Source organism: Oryzias melastigma, linkage group LG24, assembly GCF_002922805.2.
Source record: "Oryzias melastigma strain HK-1 linkage group LG24, ASM292280v2, whole genome shotgun sequence".
NCBI lineage: Eukaryota > Metazoa > Chordata > Actinopteri > Beloniformes > Adrianichthyidae > Oryzias > Oryzias melastigma.
Window position 1 is genome coordinate 19,693,564 of NC_050535.1, and position 14,104 is coordinate 19,707,667.

General features: G+C 39.2%; 1 protein-coding gene and 1 long non-coding RNA gene across 2 annotated transcripts in view; one reads left to right on the forward strand and one right to left on the reverse strand.

Annotated features, from left to right (window-relative positions):
- Positions 1-14,104, reverse strand: part of map3k5 (mitogen-activated protein kinase kinase kinase 5) — an 88,803-nt gene extending 74,699 nt beyond the window's left edge. The window contains exon 1 of the mRNA XM_024291114.2: positions 13,537-14,104. Within this exon, the coding sequence (XP_024146882.1) occupies positions 13,537-13,906 (370 nt within the window). The 5' untranslated portion in view covers positions 13,907-14,104. The remainder of the gene's footprint in view (positions 1-13,536) is intronic.
- LOC118598139 lies at positions 3,168-5,624 on the forward strand. The gene is made up of 2 exons (XR_004947241.1): positions 3,168-3,408; positions 5,084-5,624. It is a non-coding gene; the product is annotated as an uncharacterized LOC118598139 (long non-coding RNA).

Below are 14,104 nucleotides of genomic sequence, written 5' to 3' on the forward strand. Positions count from 1 at the left end.
TTGTGTTGAAAAAACAGAAAAAAAAAATCGAAATTGTGACTTTAAAACTGTGAATTGAATCAAATCGTGGCTCGACTAAATCTTTACATCCCTAGTAGTGAAGTCCCTAATGTTGAGGACCATCACGTCCTGATCAGCTCCTTCATCTCCTCTCTGCAACACATTCACCATCAGGACATTTTCAACACTCTTCCAGAGTCAGTTTGGTTTGGGCTTTAGCCGTTAGCACTTAGTTTTTCCAAAAATGCACCACCTAATTTTAGTCCAAAGTCCTCTTGTAGTCCTTTGACCTTATGATAGAGATAAGAGCTTTTTCTTAATTTACGATTGTTCAGCTTGTAATCTTCGTTTTAACACCTGTGTTTATCAGATGACTCGTCTGCGTTCCCTCGATGGGAGGTGGATCAGAATTCTAGTCTCCACTTGAGTCCAGGTGAGCTCTAACACCTTGTAAATGAGGTGGACTCTCCAAAGAAAGGGAGTGTTTTGGCCCCTAAAGTCAGAGACTGGAGCAGAATTCACACCTAAGGTCTCCTACAGTTGGGCCAACAGCTGCTGACCAAAACTAAATCGATTCATTCGCCTACAACTCAAAGCAGAGGAGGGAAAATAATTCAATCCTCTTCTGGCTTTCAGCTGCTGCTGAGAGGTGGTGGGAAGGCAAACGGTGAAGTGCATCTGGTACCTTTTGACTCCTTATTATAGATCATTTTCCAAGGAGTCTGCATCGGTTCCCCGGGCTCTTTACAGACGAATCCTCTGCTCGATGTTTTATTCACAGCAGGATTTAGAGAACCTCTGGAGTGGATGTGGATCTAAAGCCTTCATCTCTGTTGGGTCAGGTTTTCCGGTCCAAATGGACCACAAACATTTTAAAAATCTATTTTAATGAGAAAAGGCTGTGGAGACGCCCAAGGAAAAACCCATCAGGAACCGTAAGAGTTGTGTGCATTAACGAGAACATAAATGTTAGCAATACAACCTCAACAGTCTTAAAGTTGGAGGTCCACTCCACCCTGACGCAAGCAGAACGTCTGCTTCTGCAACAGACGAGGTGTGAAACTGTAACCCTGATGCTGAGCATAGACATCATTGACCTTTGTCATAACTTCACAGTAATAAACACAAGTCAAATCAGATGAACTAGAAAAGTTGCATTAATAATGCCAATGAGAATGCTTTTTGAAGATGCTGAAGCTTTTTGCTGAAAATAGTGATGCAATTGACTTTATTTGTTAAAGGGATTTTCTAAAAAGCTATTTCCAGAATGTCAAATTTGCTAAAAGACTGGAAATTTTGTTAAAGAAGAGTGCTGAAGTTGACCTAAATTTCTGAAAAATTTGTAGTGAAATTGCTTAAAAATCCCTAATACATGACAATTTTACAAAAAACATTTAGTGTGTTGTTTACCCCCATGCTCTCTCATGGGGTCCAGGTGACCCCACCCTTATATTGAAGTGTGATCCCTCCCCTGACAAAGGTGAACACCAGAGAAGATAAAAAAGTCCTTGAAAAAAAAGTTCAGTGCGATGTCTTGTTGAGTCCAGATGACCCCACTAGTAATGTAAACATGCCTAAGATAGCACAAGGGTTAAGAGACGCTAAACTCCAAATTAGCCCAAAAAACCTTAATGAAGGCCAAATTAGCCAAAAAAGCTAGCTTGTTGCTTAAAAATTAGCTGAACTCCAAAATAGCCTAAAATTCCTCAGTAAACTAAATTAGTCAAAAATGTTAGCATGTTGCTTAAATTGAAGCTAAGCTCTACATTAGCCTAAAAAAAGCCCAGTAGATAACAAATTAGCCAAAACATTAGCGTGTTGCTAAAACAAAAAGCTAAACTCTAAAGTAGCCTATAAAAAACCCTCAGTGGATAACAAGTTAGCCAAAGATGTTAGCATCTTGGTAAAATAAAAATCTAAACTCTAAATTAGCGCTACAAACCCCAGTAAATAACAAATTAGCCAAAAATGTTAGCATGTTGCTTAAATAGTAGCTAAACTTCAAAAAAGCATAAAAAACCTGAGTAGATGCCAAGTTACCCAAATGAGCCAACATAATGCTTGTATATCAGCTAATGACAGGTTTTAAAATTTACTAAAAAATATGAAAACATATCCCATGAATACATTTAAAGGCTTGTTGCTAATCTGTGTTTTGATTCCAAGATTGCTGAAATCACTGAAAGTGTGATTGAGTCTTCACAGGCCAAAAACGTACGGAGAGGAGCCAGAGAATCACTGTAGTGTGGATGCTTTGAAGGATTCACACAATTTAAGTTCCTAGAAATGCAGAAAAAAACAGAACTAGAACAAGAATTTTCTGTTAAAACCTAAATACCATCTTTGAGATCCTTCTAAATACAAAGGGATGTTCACAATTTCTTGCACATTTTGTGATGAAAACCCAAAATGTTTGTTTTTCAGTGTCAGTAAAGTATCTCCACCTTCCTCTTTAGCTCTACAAATCCTAACTTAAGGTTCAGAATCTTCTTAAACTGTAGTCTGGTGACGTCAGCTCTCTATGCAAATGTACAGTTTGCATGAGGAACCAGAAAAGTGACTGCCTCTGGAAAACCCGCCCTTGGTTCCAGTTCATGTCTTCAATCATCTGCACAAAGACTTTTTTGCAGCAGAATGTCCACGAGGGTCTTAGTTTAAAATGGAACCGCTTGATAATGCATACCAGTATGTTTGTACTTGAAGGGTCAAACGTGTGCTAGATGGACTTAGTATCTATTGTTTTATTTCATTACTGAAGCGGTTTTCTTCTTGCTTATTAGTTCATTTAGAAAAAGACTTTTCTGAGATTGTAGTTGTGCTGTTGTTTTTGGATACACAAATCATATATTGAACCTGAAGAAAAACTGCAAAAATCGAGGTTTGAACCGAATCGTGGAGGAAACGAACATCAGGAACACAAGCTGGGAAGACGCTTTCAAGAGGAAACAGGAAGTGCTTTCATGTGTGGGAATCCGTCCGTCTTCTACCTTTCATTTCTGCAAAAATGTCTAAGCACTCCTGCGATTCCATCGGTGAGCACGGCGTACCGGCCTGCACTTTTATCAGGAGGGCCCTAATTTGACTAAAGCACGAGAGCTACAGTAGGTAAACACAGCCCCAGCTCCAGCCGGTTACATAACAGCTGCATGTTAGATGTTGTAACCATGGAGACACACCAGGACGACTGTTGAGGGAAACCGAGAGTGTGGACCATCCACTTATCTCTAAATAAGGTTTCTCCCCGAGGCTGGAGACCTGAAGACAGAGGGGGAGCGGTTCCCATGAGCCGAGCTCGTAAAGGGGAATGTCGAGTGACGATCCAAACTTCCAGGAACAGCAGATGGTTGGAATTGTTCTACATGCTGTAGCAAGTCAAACAAACACTACTGTGGACTACACAGTCTGACGGTATGCACCAAGGCTTTAGATTTGATCAAAGCAACAAAATCCACACTGATCCTCTCAATGTATTTTTGAGTTTACACATTGATGCACATTTGTTTAGAAATATATTAATAATCTACTGTATGTTTTGAATATATTTATATTAATCTGATCCAGTTCACATACTGTAAATGTATCAGTGAAATAATGAGATTGTTAATATCATACAGTGTTACATGGATTCTCTAAAGGAGAAGTTCTAACTAAAATGTTCAGATCATTAACATTGTAAACATTGTTCTGCTTCTCCTGGAGGACGTTTCAGTTTGGCCACTAGGTGGTGATCTCGCTACAGCATTACACCTTATTCAAGAAGAAGAAGAAAATATGAGCAAAAAGCAATGCTTTAAACCACAATTGAAAAAATGTTTCCTTAAGAGTTTGTAAAATTCATGTCTGTGAGTTTATAAAGATGTTCATTTAGTCAGCGATCTATGTTTATGTCGACCGAGTGTTAGCATTAGCCGTCTTATGGGAAATTCCATCAAACATTAGCATCAAGCTAGCTGACTTTAGCTTTATGTGCTATATCGATCCACATTTTTTAGAAATTAGAATTCTTGATCTTATCAACCCCGCCCTGTACTACGAACGATTCAGACTAACCACTACTCGTCTGGTTCCAATATAGTGGCATCAGAATTGCGAAAAAAAATGGCAATTGAGTTGATTTCAAGTTCAATTTCATTGAAATTGGAAGCCATTTTTGGAATTGGAAGCCATCAGAAGTCATTTTCTGTGGGTGACATCACAATCACTCGATCCAGTTCTCATATACAGTCAGTGCCTAAGACACAAACAACACGCACTCTGAGCTCCCACAGCTCTTCAACCATTTATTCAATCGGTGTGAACAGATTCTAAATAGTTGTATATGAGTGTAAAGCTGCACAATCTGTTGGTTTATGTTAATTGCGTAAACTTTTGTAGAGTTAGGGTAGTTTAAAGAATGTAAATTCTGGGTTTAAGGCTCAATTCTCACCAGCTGGTTCAACAACACCTGGAACAAACTCAAGTCCTTCTTTTAGTACAAAACCATCTACTGGTTACTTTGAGAATTTCACTGGACTCCAGTTCTTTTCTCTATTTCAAATGAGCTTCTGGAAGTCAAAGCGTGTTTTTAGTCTTAGATAATTCGATTTTCTCATGAGGCGTTACAGTTCACTCATGGATTTTATAAGGAGTCAGAAACTCAGAAATTTCGGAGCATTTTTGTCTTTAAAATGATCCTTTCTCTGATGTGTGAAACACCAGATGAGTGTTCGGTGGTTCCGATGTCCTCCCTGGCAGAGACATTAAAGCTTCCTTTATTTTTAGAGACAATTGTTCTGGAATATCGGAATAAATAAAAGATAATAAATCAGGAGATGAGGCGGAGCTGCCAGCGGCAGTCCTCTCCTGGCAGACTGGAGCGTTTCACCTTCGCTCCACTTTTCCACACAGAGATTTTACACAGGGCTGTGGGACGCCCCCCCCAAAAGGGGACAGAGCCGAGAACAGAATGTAAATCCATCTGTGGCTGGCAAACACGACGGGATAAACCGGCGCTGGCTTCCAAAGCTGCTCTGTAATGAGCGCATGATGCAGCTTTTTGGGGAACTTCACGTGACGACAGGAATGTGTCCGCTTACCTCACCAGAAAGAAGTGCTGGTGGGTGAGACACTGAGGCCAGACCGAGTGCAAAAGTGCAGAAAAGACCTGGAATGATGAAAAGGATAGGAGTTTCTCATCATGAATCTGCTCTGAAGTTCACTGGAAATTTCTGAGCTATTCCTGCTAAATCAATAAAGTCTATTAGAAAATGATTAAAGTCCCTTATGACAAATTTTAATTAAAAAATATTCCCAGTAGCGCTTTAAATAAGTTTATTAAGTTTTAAACCAAAATCCCACAACCTAAAAGTCTTAAAAAGTCATTTTTCATGTTGATCTGAAGCCTGTTTCCAAAATCTCCTCTGAGGGGGCGTGGCTTTTGGAGCAGCCCCGCCCCTGAGATTTAGTGCATGTGCAGCAGTAAGGAAGGATCATTATTCAACCAGAGTCTGTCTGTGACAGTTCGATTGACCAGATTTATAAGGAGAAATATTCAGAAATGCAATAATGAAATGATTTCTCATCACATTTTATTAGAAAAATGCCACAAATGCATGTTAAAAACTAAAACAAAAAAACAAAAAAAACAGGATTTTCATCGGAGGGAAACTAAGTTTTGTAGTTGAAGATGTAATGATGTTTGGAATCAATTCCATTGATTTTATTTCAGTAATCTAATGCTAAAAATCACCTAAATAAAAAGTTTGAGCACGAAAAATTAAAATAAAAGCTGGATATTTAATATGTAGCATTTTTCCACAAAGAAATGAAAAACAAAACATGATCCATTCCATGTACTCCAATACCTAAAGAGGACCCCTACCAGCTTTCTAAAACAACATTCCTCATAGTCTGATGGAGTAAGGAGGATCGCCGTGTACAGTCAACCCTAAATTTAGCCTCATCTTTGGTATTTTACCTTCACCCTTCTAAGCTCCACCCACTTTTTATTATTACTTTTATGAAAATACTTCCTGCTTTCTCCCTTTTGTTAAAGGCAAATCTGAAGTTAATGGTGACTAAAAACAAGAGAAGGTCCTCCCACATGACTTCACCGAGATCACGACACTCATAATGTCACATTCTCGGAAGAGGAACCCGGGGCAACCCCACGACTTCCTCCTGCAGACGGGTTGGCTCCAATGTTTACATTCTTTCAGCTTTCGTAACTCTCAAGCAGTAGCCATCCTATGGGAAATTCCATTAAACGTTAGCATCAAGCTAACAGACTTTAGCTTTGTGTCTCCTTATGTATTAAGCAAACATATAAATGGATTCGATTTTATCAACCCAGCTCTACAATAAATATTCTATCCTCTCCCGTCACAGTTCAGACTGCAGAAGGGTGCAATAAAAGGTCCGGTTCTATGTGGGTCTGAGCCAGACAAAATTACAGTTTCAAAGGGTTAAAGTTCTAATCTTTGGTAGTTCCTGTTTGGGACCAACTCTTCAAGATCAGAACCGTTTTGGGTTTTTTTTTTCATCCATCTGTGCTGGCCGGGTCAGAATTACTCTGGCATGAAAAGAAAGAAGATTGTGGTTTTATTGAAACCTAAAATGAAGCAGATGAGTAAAAACTCTCTTTGCTTCCTGAGACAAGAATCCTTTCAGGTCAAGAGACAGATAGTCACTCCCGTATAACGAGGGGGCTCTAAGGTTGTCGTCAGAAACCTACCCATGAAACCCATTGTATAAGATCTATGAATGTGGCAACATTAGTCTATACCCTGAAAAAGGTATTCTGATTCGTCTTTTCAAACAGCTTTAATCAAGGCTGACATTGAACAGCTCTAGATCCTTTACATCCTCCTAGATCCAATAATGCAGACCAGACAGAGTGAGGCGAGGTGTGAAAAGCATCAAACTGGAATTCCACAGGCCACAGTGCGTTTGGTTTAGCGTCCTTTCGTCTTTGGGTGCGATCAGCCGCCCAAAACAACCTTCAAACGGTGTGATGCAGACGAGCAGTGCACCTCTGCCGGAGCCTGGTTACAGCGCTATAATTAGACGCTCCGTCGTCAAACTTGTTGCAGCTTTGGAAGATGAGAAAAGGAGAAGGAGATGGCAGTCTGGGAGAGAAGAACCATCTCCAGCAAATCAAAGGAATAGAAAAAATGGTTCAGAGAAACCTGACAGATGGCAGAAGCTTTTATGGTCTGTTCGAGAGGCAATCTCAGTTCCCTAGGAAGACATTGTCCCCCGTACCACCCCGTACCACCCACCTCAGCCGAACCTTATGGGCTGTAAAAACCTCCACTCATGTTTCCGAGCTTCCTTCACACAGCCAAGGAGCACTCTGGGAGTGAAGCGGGAGCGCCCAGATGAATGTCTTGACCCAACAGGCGCTTTTAGACCGGGGCTGTCAAACTCAATCACACAAGGGGCCAAAATCCAAAACACACCTTAGGTCTATTCATTGAACACTCTAAAGTAAAATTTTTAAAACTTTAAAAATGTAACTTTTTAACATAATTATGAACTAGATCTATAGAATTTCCTGTGATAATGCTAGTGTGAATGCTGTAAGCTGAATTTGGCTGCTGAAGATGCTGAAATTGATAGCCAGCTAAAATATTTGCTAAATGCCAAATTAGCCTTAAAAAAACAATTAACCAAAAAAGCTAGGATTGTAAATATTACCATAAATCCAAAACAGCCCAACAAACTTAAAAGGAAGAGCATAAATTTGCAAAAACAGCTAAAATGTAGCTGAAAAAATAGCTAAACTTTAAAATATCCTAAAACATTTTTAAAAGCCTAAAGAAGCCAAAAAAGCTAGTATGTAAATATTAGCAAAACTCCAAAAAGGCCTAAAATGACTTAAAAAGAAAAACCTAAATTAACCAAAACAGCTACAATGTAGCTGAACAAATAATAAACTTCAAAATACCCTAAAAAATTGAAAAAAAACATAATAAAACCAAAAAAGCTAACGTGTAAATATTAGCATAAATCAAAAACAGCCTAAAAAAATTAAAAAGAAGAGCCTAAATTTGCCAAAACAGCTAACATGTGACTGAAAAAAATGACTGAACTTTAAAGTACCCTAAAAAAATGTAAAAAGCCTAAATCAGCCAAAAAAGATAGTGAGTGAATATTAGCATAACTCCAAAAAAGCCTAAGTAACTTAAAAAGAAAAGTTTAACTTAGTCAAAACAGCTAACATGCAGCTGAAACAATAGCTAAACTACAAAATATCCTAAAAACCTGAAAAATCCTAAATTAGCCCCCAAAAGCTAGCTGAAATACTGGAATAACTCCAAAAAAGCCTAAAAAACAACAAAGAAGCCTAAATTAACCAAAACAGCTAACATGTAGCTGAAATATTAGCTAAACTCCAAAATAGTCTAAAAAATCTTAATAAATGCCAAAACAGTCCAAAAACCCAGCAGAATGACAATTTTTAAAACTTTAAAAGTGTAACTTTTTAACATAAGTAGGAATAATAAAAAGGCAGAAATATTATTATATCAATTTAAACAATAAATAACTTTCAATATTTTACTCTCCATAAAAATATATGTTGTCAAAATTACACATGTTAAAAATGAGTCCAAGATAACATCGGGTCATTAATATCAATAAAATAAAATGATCTGGAGGGCCGGATCCGGCCCCCGGGCCTTGACTTTGAAACACGTGTCACAGACCATAAAGGTAAGGCAGTCACACACCTGATACTCTAAAACTACGTGTGTACAAGTACTACACGTCCCTAAACCTCCAGAACCCTTGAGTGATTGACCCAGAGGCCTGAGGTCAACCAAAGCACACCTCAGATCTGCCAGGCAGCATTCTCATGCAGGACTCCTGCTGACATGGAGGCGCTGCTCCGCCTGAAGGCGACTTTTATCGCTGAAACAACAGTTTAAGGTTGACGATCCAGAGGGCCAGCTCTTGCCAGCAACATTTGCTGAATGCAGAAAAGAGGTTCAAAGCAACACAAAAAGCTAACAGCTTCCTGCTTTGTGTCGTTTTGACATTTTAAGCGTTTCTAAACAGTCTGAGTTTGATACTGACCAACATGAGACACTGGAGCGAGCCAAAGTGACTCGTCAGTGTTTGCTTTCTACAACTCTGGCTGCTCTTGAAACAAGCGACAGTTGATCTGTGAGTCACGGTCCTCTCAAGATGTTCCACAAATGTCACCAATAATCAACGGGAGCTGGAGCGCTGCATCCACAGATATGATCTAGTGGGGCTGGATTAATAAAATCAACTCATTGATTTCAGTCGATTTAAGCTTAATAGTTTAATAATCAATTCAAAAAAGTATAAATCGATTTACCACATAAAGCTAAAGTCCGCTAGCTTGTGTGTAATGTGTCTAAATTGAATTGAATTAAAGAATCGAAAATAATCTGAATTGAATCGGTCCGGTCTCTCGTGAATCGAATCAGATCGTTTCTAGAAACTATGATCAATACTCCGCCCTATGATCCAACACCTGACAGACAGGTGAAGCAGCACAGGTGATCTGAAAACATCCACATCCCGCGTTTCAGACAGTGAAATGGGTTCGGATCAGACGGATCTTCTAGAGCAGGGGTCTCAAAGGGGTCTCTTGGGGGCAGGAAACCTGACACCCCCTCTCCAGACCACATTAATGAGTTCCTTATTTTTTTTTTTAGAAAGTGATTATTTGTAAGTATTTTTCTCAACATCTGCAGGCAGTGCTGTGTGTGGTTCCATTTGTGGCAAAAATAGTTTTTTTTGTCCACTGTCTATGTCTTTGGTCCATTGTCTATGTCTACTGAACAAGTTTATTGAACATTTGTTCATGTCTATGAACTACTAAGGAATATCTTCTGTGTCCATTCTTCTTTGAGGATACGCAACAGTTTCTAGCGTCGTTAGCTCCTGTCGTTTCACAGAACACACAGAAGATATTGCTTAGTAGTACATAGACATGAACAAATGTTCAATAAACTTGTTCAGTAGACATAGACAATGGACGCAAAAACGTATTTTGGCACAAATGGAACCCCGTACGGCCCAGACTCAGCCTTCAGTGGCTCCAAGGTAAACTGAGTTTGAGACCTCTGTTTTAAAGTGTCGTTGTGAGGATGATGATTGTTTTTGCTCATGTTCTTAACATTTCCTGCTAATAGCAGCACAAATGTTTGGGGATCTGCCGCCGTCAGGGTCATGTGACGAGGGCGGTGAGCGGCGGGCAGGAAGAGCCGCCGCCTGAGTCTGGTAGAAGGAGCTCTCCTGCCTCTGGACTCTCCGTCCGAGGCCTTGTTTTTCTTCCCACGTCTGCTCCACGCCGCATAGGAAGAGGATGAACTCAACATGGTATTCTGGGAAAATACCACAGTTCTCCCTGGAGTACTGTGAGAACATCCAAAGGTATTTCTGAGAAAAAGAGCAAATCCAGGAACTTCACATGTTTGCACAACAAATAGAACAAAAAGCAGCCGTCCTGTTCCAATCGGCTTTTTCTGTACCTTTATTGTGATTTCTTTGTTTAGGAAACATGTTTATCGAGTGGTTTTATCCCAATTTCCCCATATTTGTTTTCCTCTCAGAGAGGAGATGATGCTGGGAGCTGACGGACACATCAGGACTTAAAGGAACTACGGAACAAATGTTTTCAGTTTGATCTTTCCTGATGCAAACTGGGAGAAAACTGAGCAGTATTCTGCTGTTTCTATGTTGTAAAGTACTGTACTGTGAACCGCAATGCATGCTGGGTAAAAATCTGACAATATTCTGCTGTTTTTAATGTTGTACAGAGCCATACTGTAAATTGCAACGCAAAGAGGAACAAACATGGGATTTACAGGAACTAGCTGTAAACAACTGAGCATTATGGGAAAATTTAGATTTTCTTTAAAAATCTAGAATTGTTTTATTCATTTCTCAGCAAGTTCATGTCAGTTTGGCAGCTACAGACTCTATTTTGTTCGTTTTTCTTAGTGATAGCAAAGATGCATTATGGGAGGTCAAATTTGAATGTAAGTGTTTGTTGCACCATAAATTAGGAGGCTTTACATTGCTATGCGGTTTCATTGAAACTATAATCATCCAGGACTTAAAGGTTTGAAGCACCCCTAAGATTTTTTTTTTTACTTAAAAAATGTTCCCAGTAGTGCTTTAATTATGATTATGAAGATTTTAAGTAAAATCCCACAACCTAAACGTCTTAAGACATTTTTCATGTTGATCTGAAATCTCCAAAATCTCCTCTGAGGGGGCGTGGCTTTTGGAGCTGAGCTGTCATAATCATATTTAAATGCCTTCTGGGAATGCTTTAAAAATACATAAAAAGACAAAAAGAGTTGGACTGAAAAAAGTGAAAAATACATTAACAATAGCTCTGTAATTTGTTACATTTCAAATTATTACTTTTCATCAAGTTAAAATTTTCAGTTGACGGTTTACTCAACTTACTTCAAAAATGTAATTTGCTAAAAATAAAAAAAAATAATGATTTTTTTTAAAGTAATATTTTAAATGTAAATGGTTTTACGGTTCCGGGTCACTAACAGTGTTAGCATTACTTTTTGTCTATCATAATTCTTCAAATACAATCTGCACAAAGTTTCTTTTTTCAATGATAATATTAGATTATTGTTATTGATTAATATACATGATTTGTCGTGGATGCTTTGAACCTTGATTATATCAATTATATTAATGATCCTTAATAGCCTGAATCTATTAATACTTGATATTAAGTCCTGCTATTGATTAGATATTGATAATTCATGTAGAGAAAATGGTATGGTTGAGTCGGGTGGGATTATATAAGTTTGCTTCCTTCCACTCCCTTTCAAGCGATCTACTTGTGATTCAATGTGATATGTTATGTATTATTACCTGTTTGCTTGAAATAAACCATTTCATTCATTCATTCATAAGAACTTACAGAGGTGTTGTTAATTGATCCAATGTTTCACTTTTTACAGTGTGAAGTAAATGGTTTCAATGGATGAAAAGTTAATTTAAAAAAGAAGGATATTTTGACAAAAAACTATTTAGTTGAACCAAGTAGATTATTTTCCCCCCAAAACATACATTTAAATGAGTATTTAGTGCAGAAAACAGCAAATATTTTTTGCTGAAAGTAGTCGCTGAAGATGCTGAAGCTTTTTGCTGAAAATGCAAGAGCTATTTGTAAAATGTTAAATTTGCTAAAACACCGGAAATTTCGTTATAGAACTACGAAAGTCTGCTGAAGATGACCTAAATTTCTGAAAATGTGTAGTAAAATTGTTTAAAAATCCCTAATACATGCTAATTTTGCAAAAATATTTAGCATGTTGCTAAAATATGAGCTAAACACCAAATTAGTCTAAAATTCCCTAGTAAACCAAATTAGCCAAAAGAAGCTAGCATGTTGCTTAAACACTTTCTAAACTCCAAAATAGCCTAAAATTCCTCAGTAAACTAAATTAGTTAAAAAGGTTGGGCTGTTGCTAAAATAAAAAGCTAAACTCTAAATTAGTCTAAAAAAATCCCAGTAGATAAAAAATAGCCAAAATGTTAGCATGTTGCTAGAATAGAAGTTAAACTCTAAATTAGTCTATAAAAACCTCTGTAGATAACAAATTAGCCAAAGATGTTAGCATGTTACTAAAGTAGAAGCTAAACTCTCAATTACCCTAAAAATTCTTAGTAGATAGCAAATTAGTCAAAAAGGTTAGCCTGTTGCTAAAATAAAAGCTAAACTCTAAATTAACCTAAAAAAAATCCCAGTAAATAATAAATTAGCCACAAACGTTAGCATGCTGCTAAAATAGAAGCTAAACTCTGAATTAGCCAAAAATCCCAGTAGATAACAAATTAGTCAAAAACATTAGCGAGTTGCTAAAATAGAACCTAAACTCTTAATGAGCCTAAAAAATCATGGTAGATAACAAATTGGCCAAAAACGTTAGCATGTTGCTAAATATTAGGTAAATTCTAATAAAAAAAATACTATAAAAAGATGAAAATGCAGCCCATGAATATATTCAAAGACTTGTTGCTAATCTATTTTTTTTAATTAAGTAAAGACCTTCTCATTCATTTCCTATGGGGCATCTTTTGCTCAATATCTCAATATTTATAAAACTATCAAGTTTATGAATACTAAAAAATAAAAGCAGTAATGTCCCGAACAAGTTGAATGTTTTGATACTAAGATCGCTGAAAATGCTCATAGTGTGATTTTTACAGCCAAATAACGTATGGAAAGAAGCAGGAGAATCACTGTTTTGTGTTTTTTCCCACAACTTTTATCCCTTAAAAGTTCACTTTCATACTTTAGTTTGTTCCAAAATCATCTAGAAGAAAGCATCTCTTCTCCTGGGTCAGGATGAGTTGATGAAGTCATCACTTTTTTGATGACGTCATCGGGGAGATGTAAACAGACTCCTCTCTCCTCAAACATCTGCTCCTCCAGTGGAAAGTTCATCCTCAAAGCATGACTCAGCAGAAGAACCCCGCTGGAGGAGCTCTGACCGGCGGCAGAGGTCAGAGTTCTCCTGCGGGAGCGGCGGATGCCCTCACCTGCGTTGTAGAAGCGGTCCAGCACCGCGGTCTCCCCGAAGTCCAGCTTCCCGAAGTTGACGGTGTCCAGCTTGCTGCCCGCCGCCTCGCAGGCGTCCTTCAGGCACTGCAGCGCCATGCTCTCCGCGTTGCTCTGCTGGCTCGCCTCTCCGTTCACCACGTACGCCACCGTCACCGGCCTGCTTTTGCCCGCCTTGCCGGTGGACAGCAGCCCCCCGCCGTCCGCGCAGTCCCGGGCGGTCGGGCTGTGCTCGCCGGCCGGGATCAGAGCGTCCTGCCAGAAAGTCCCGGCTGCGGGGATCCCGCCGGACGCCTCCCCGCCGGCGGCGCCCACGCAGGGCACCGGTAAGGAAATCCCGTCCTGCTCCATCTCGGTGTCGGTGTGTTAAAGCTCGGATCGCGGCGCCTCCTCCATGGAGCGCCGGCGTTACGCGCGGCGGCGGCGGCCTGTCTGCAGGCGGGAAGCGGAGGCGCGGCTCCACATCACCACAAACACGCGCGGCGTCACAGCGGAGTCCGGTGGGTTCGGCGCGAGGAGGAGCCGCGGAAGTCGCGCATGCCGTTTGGA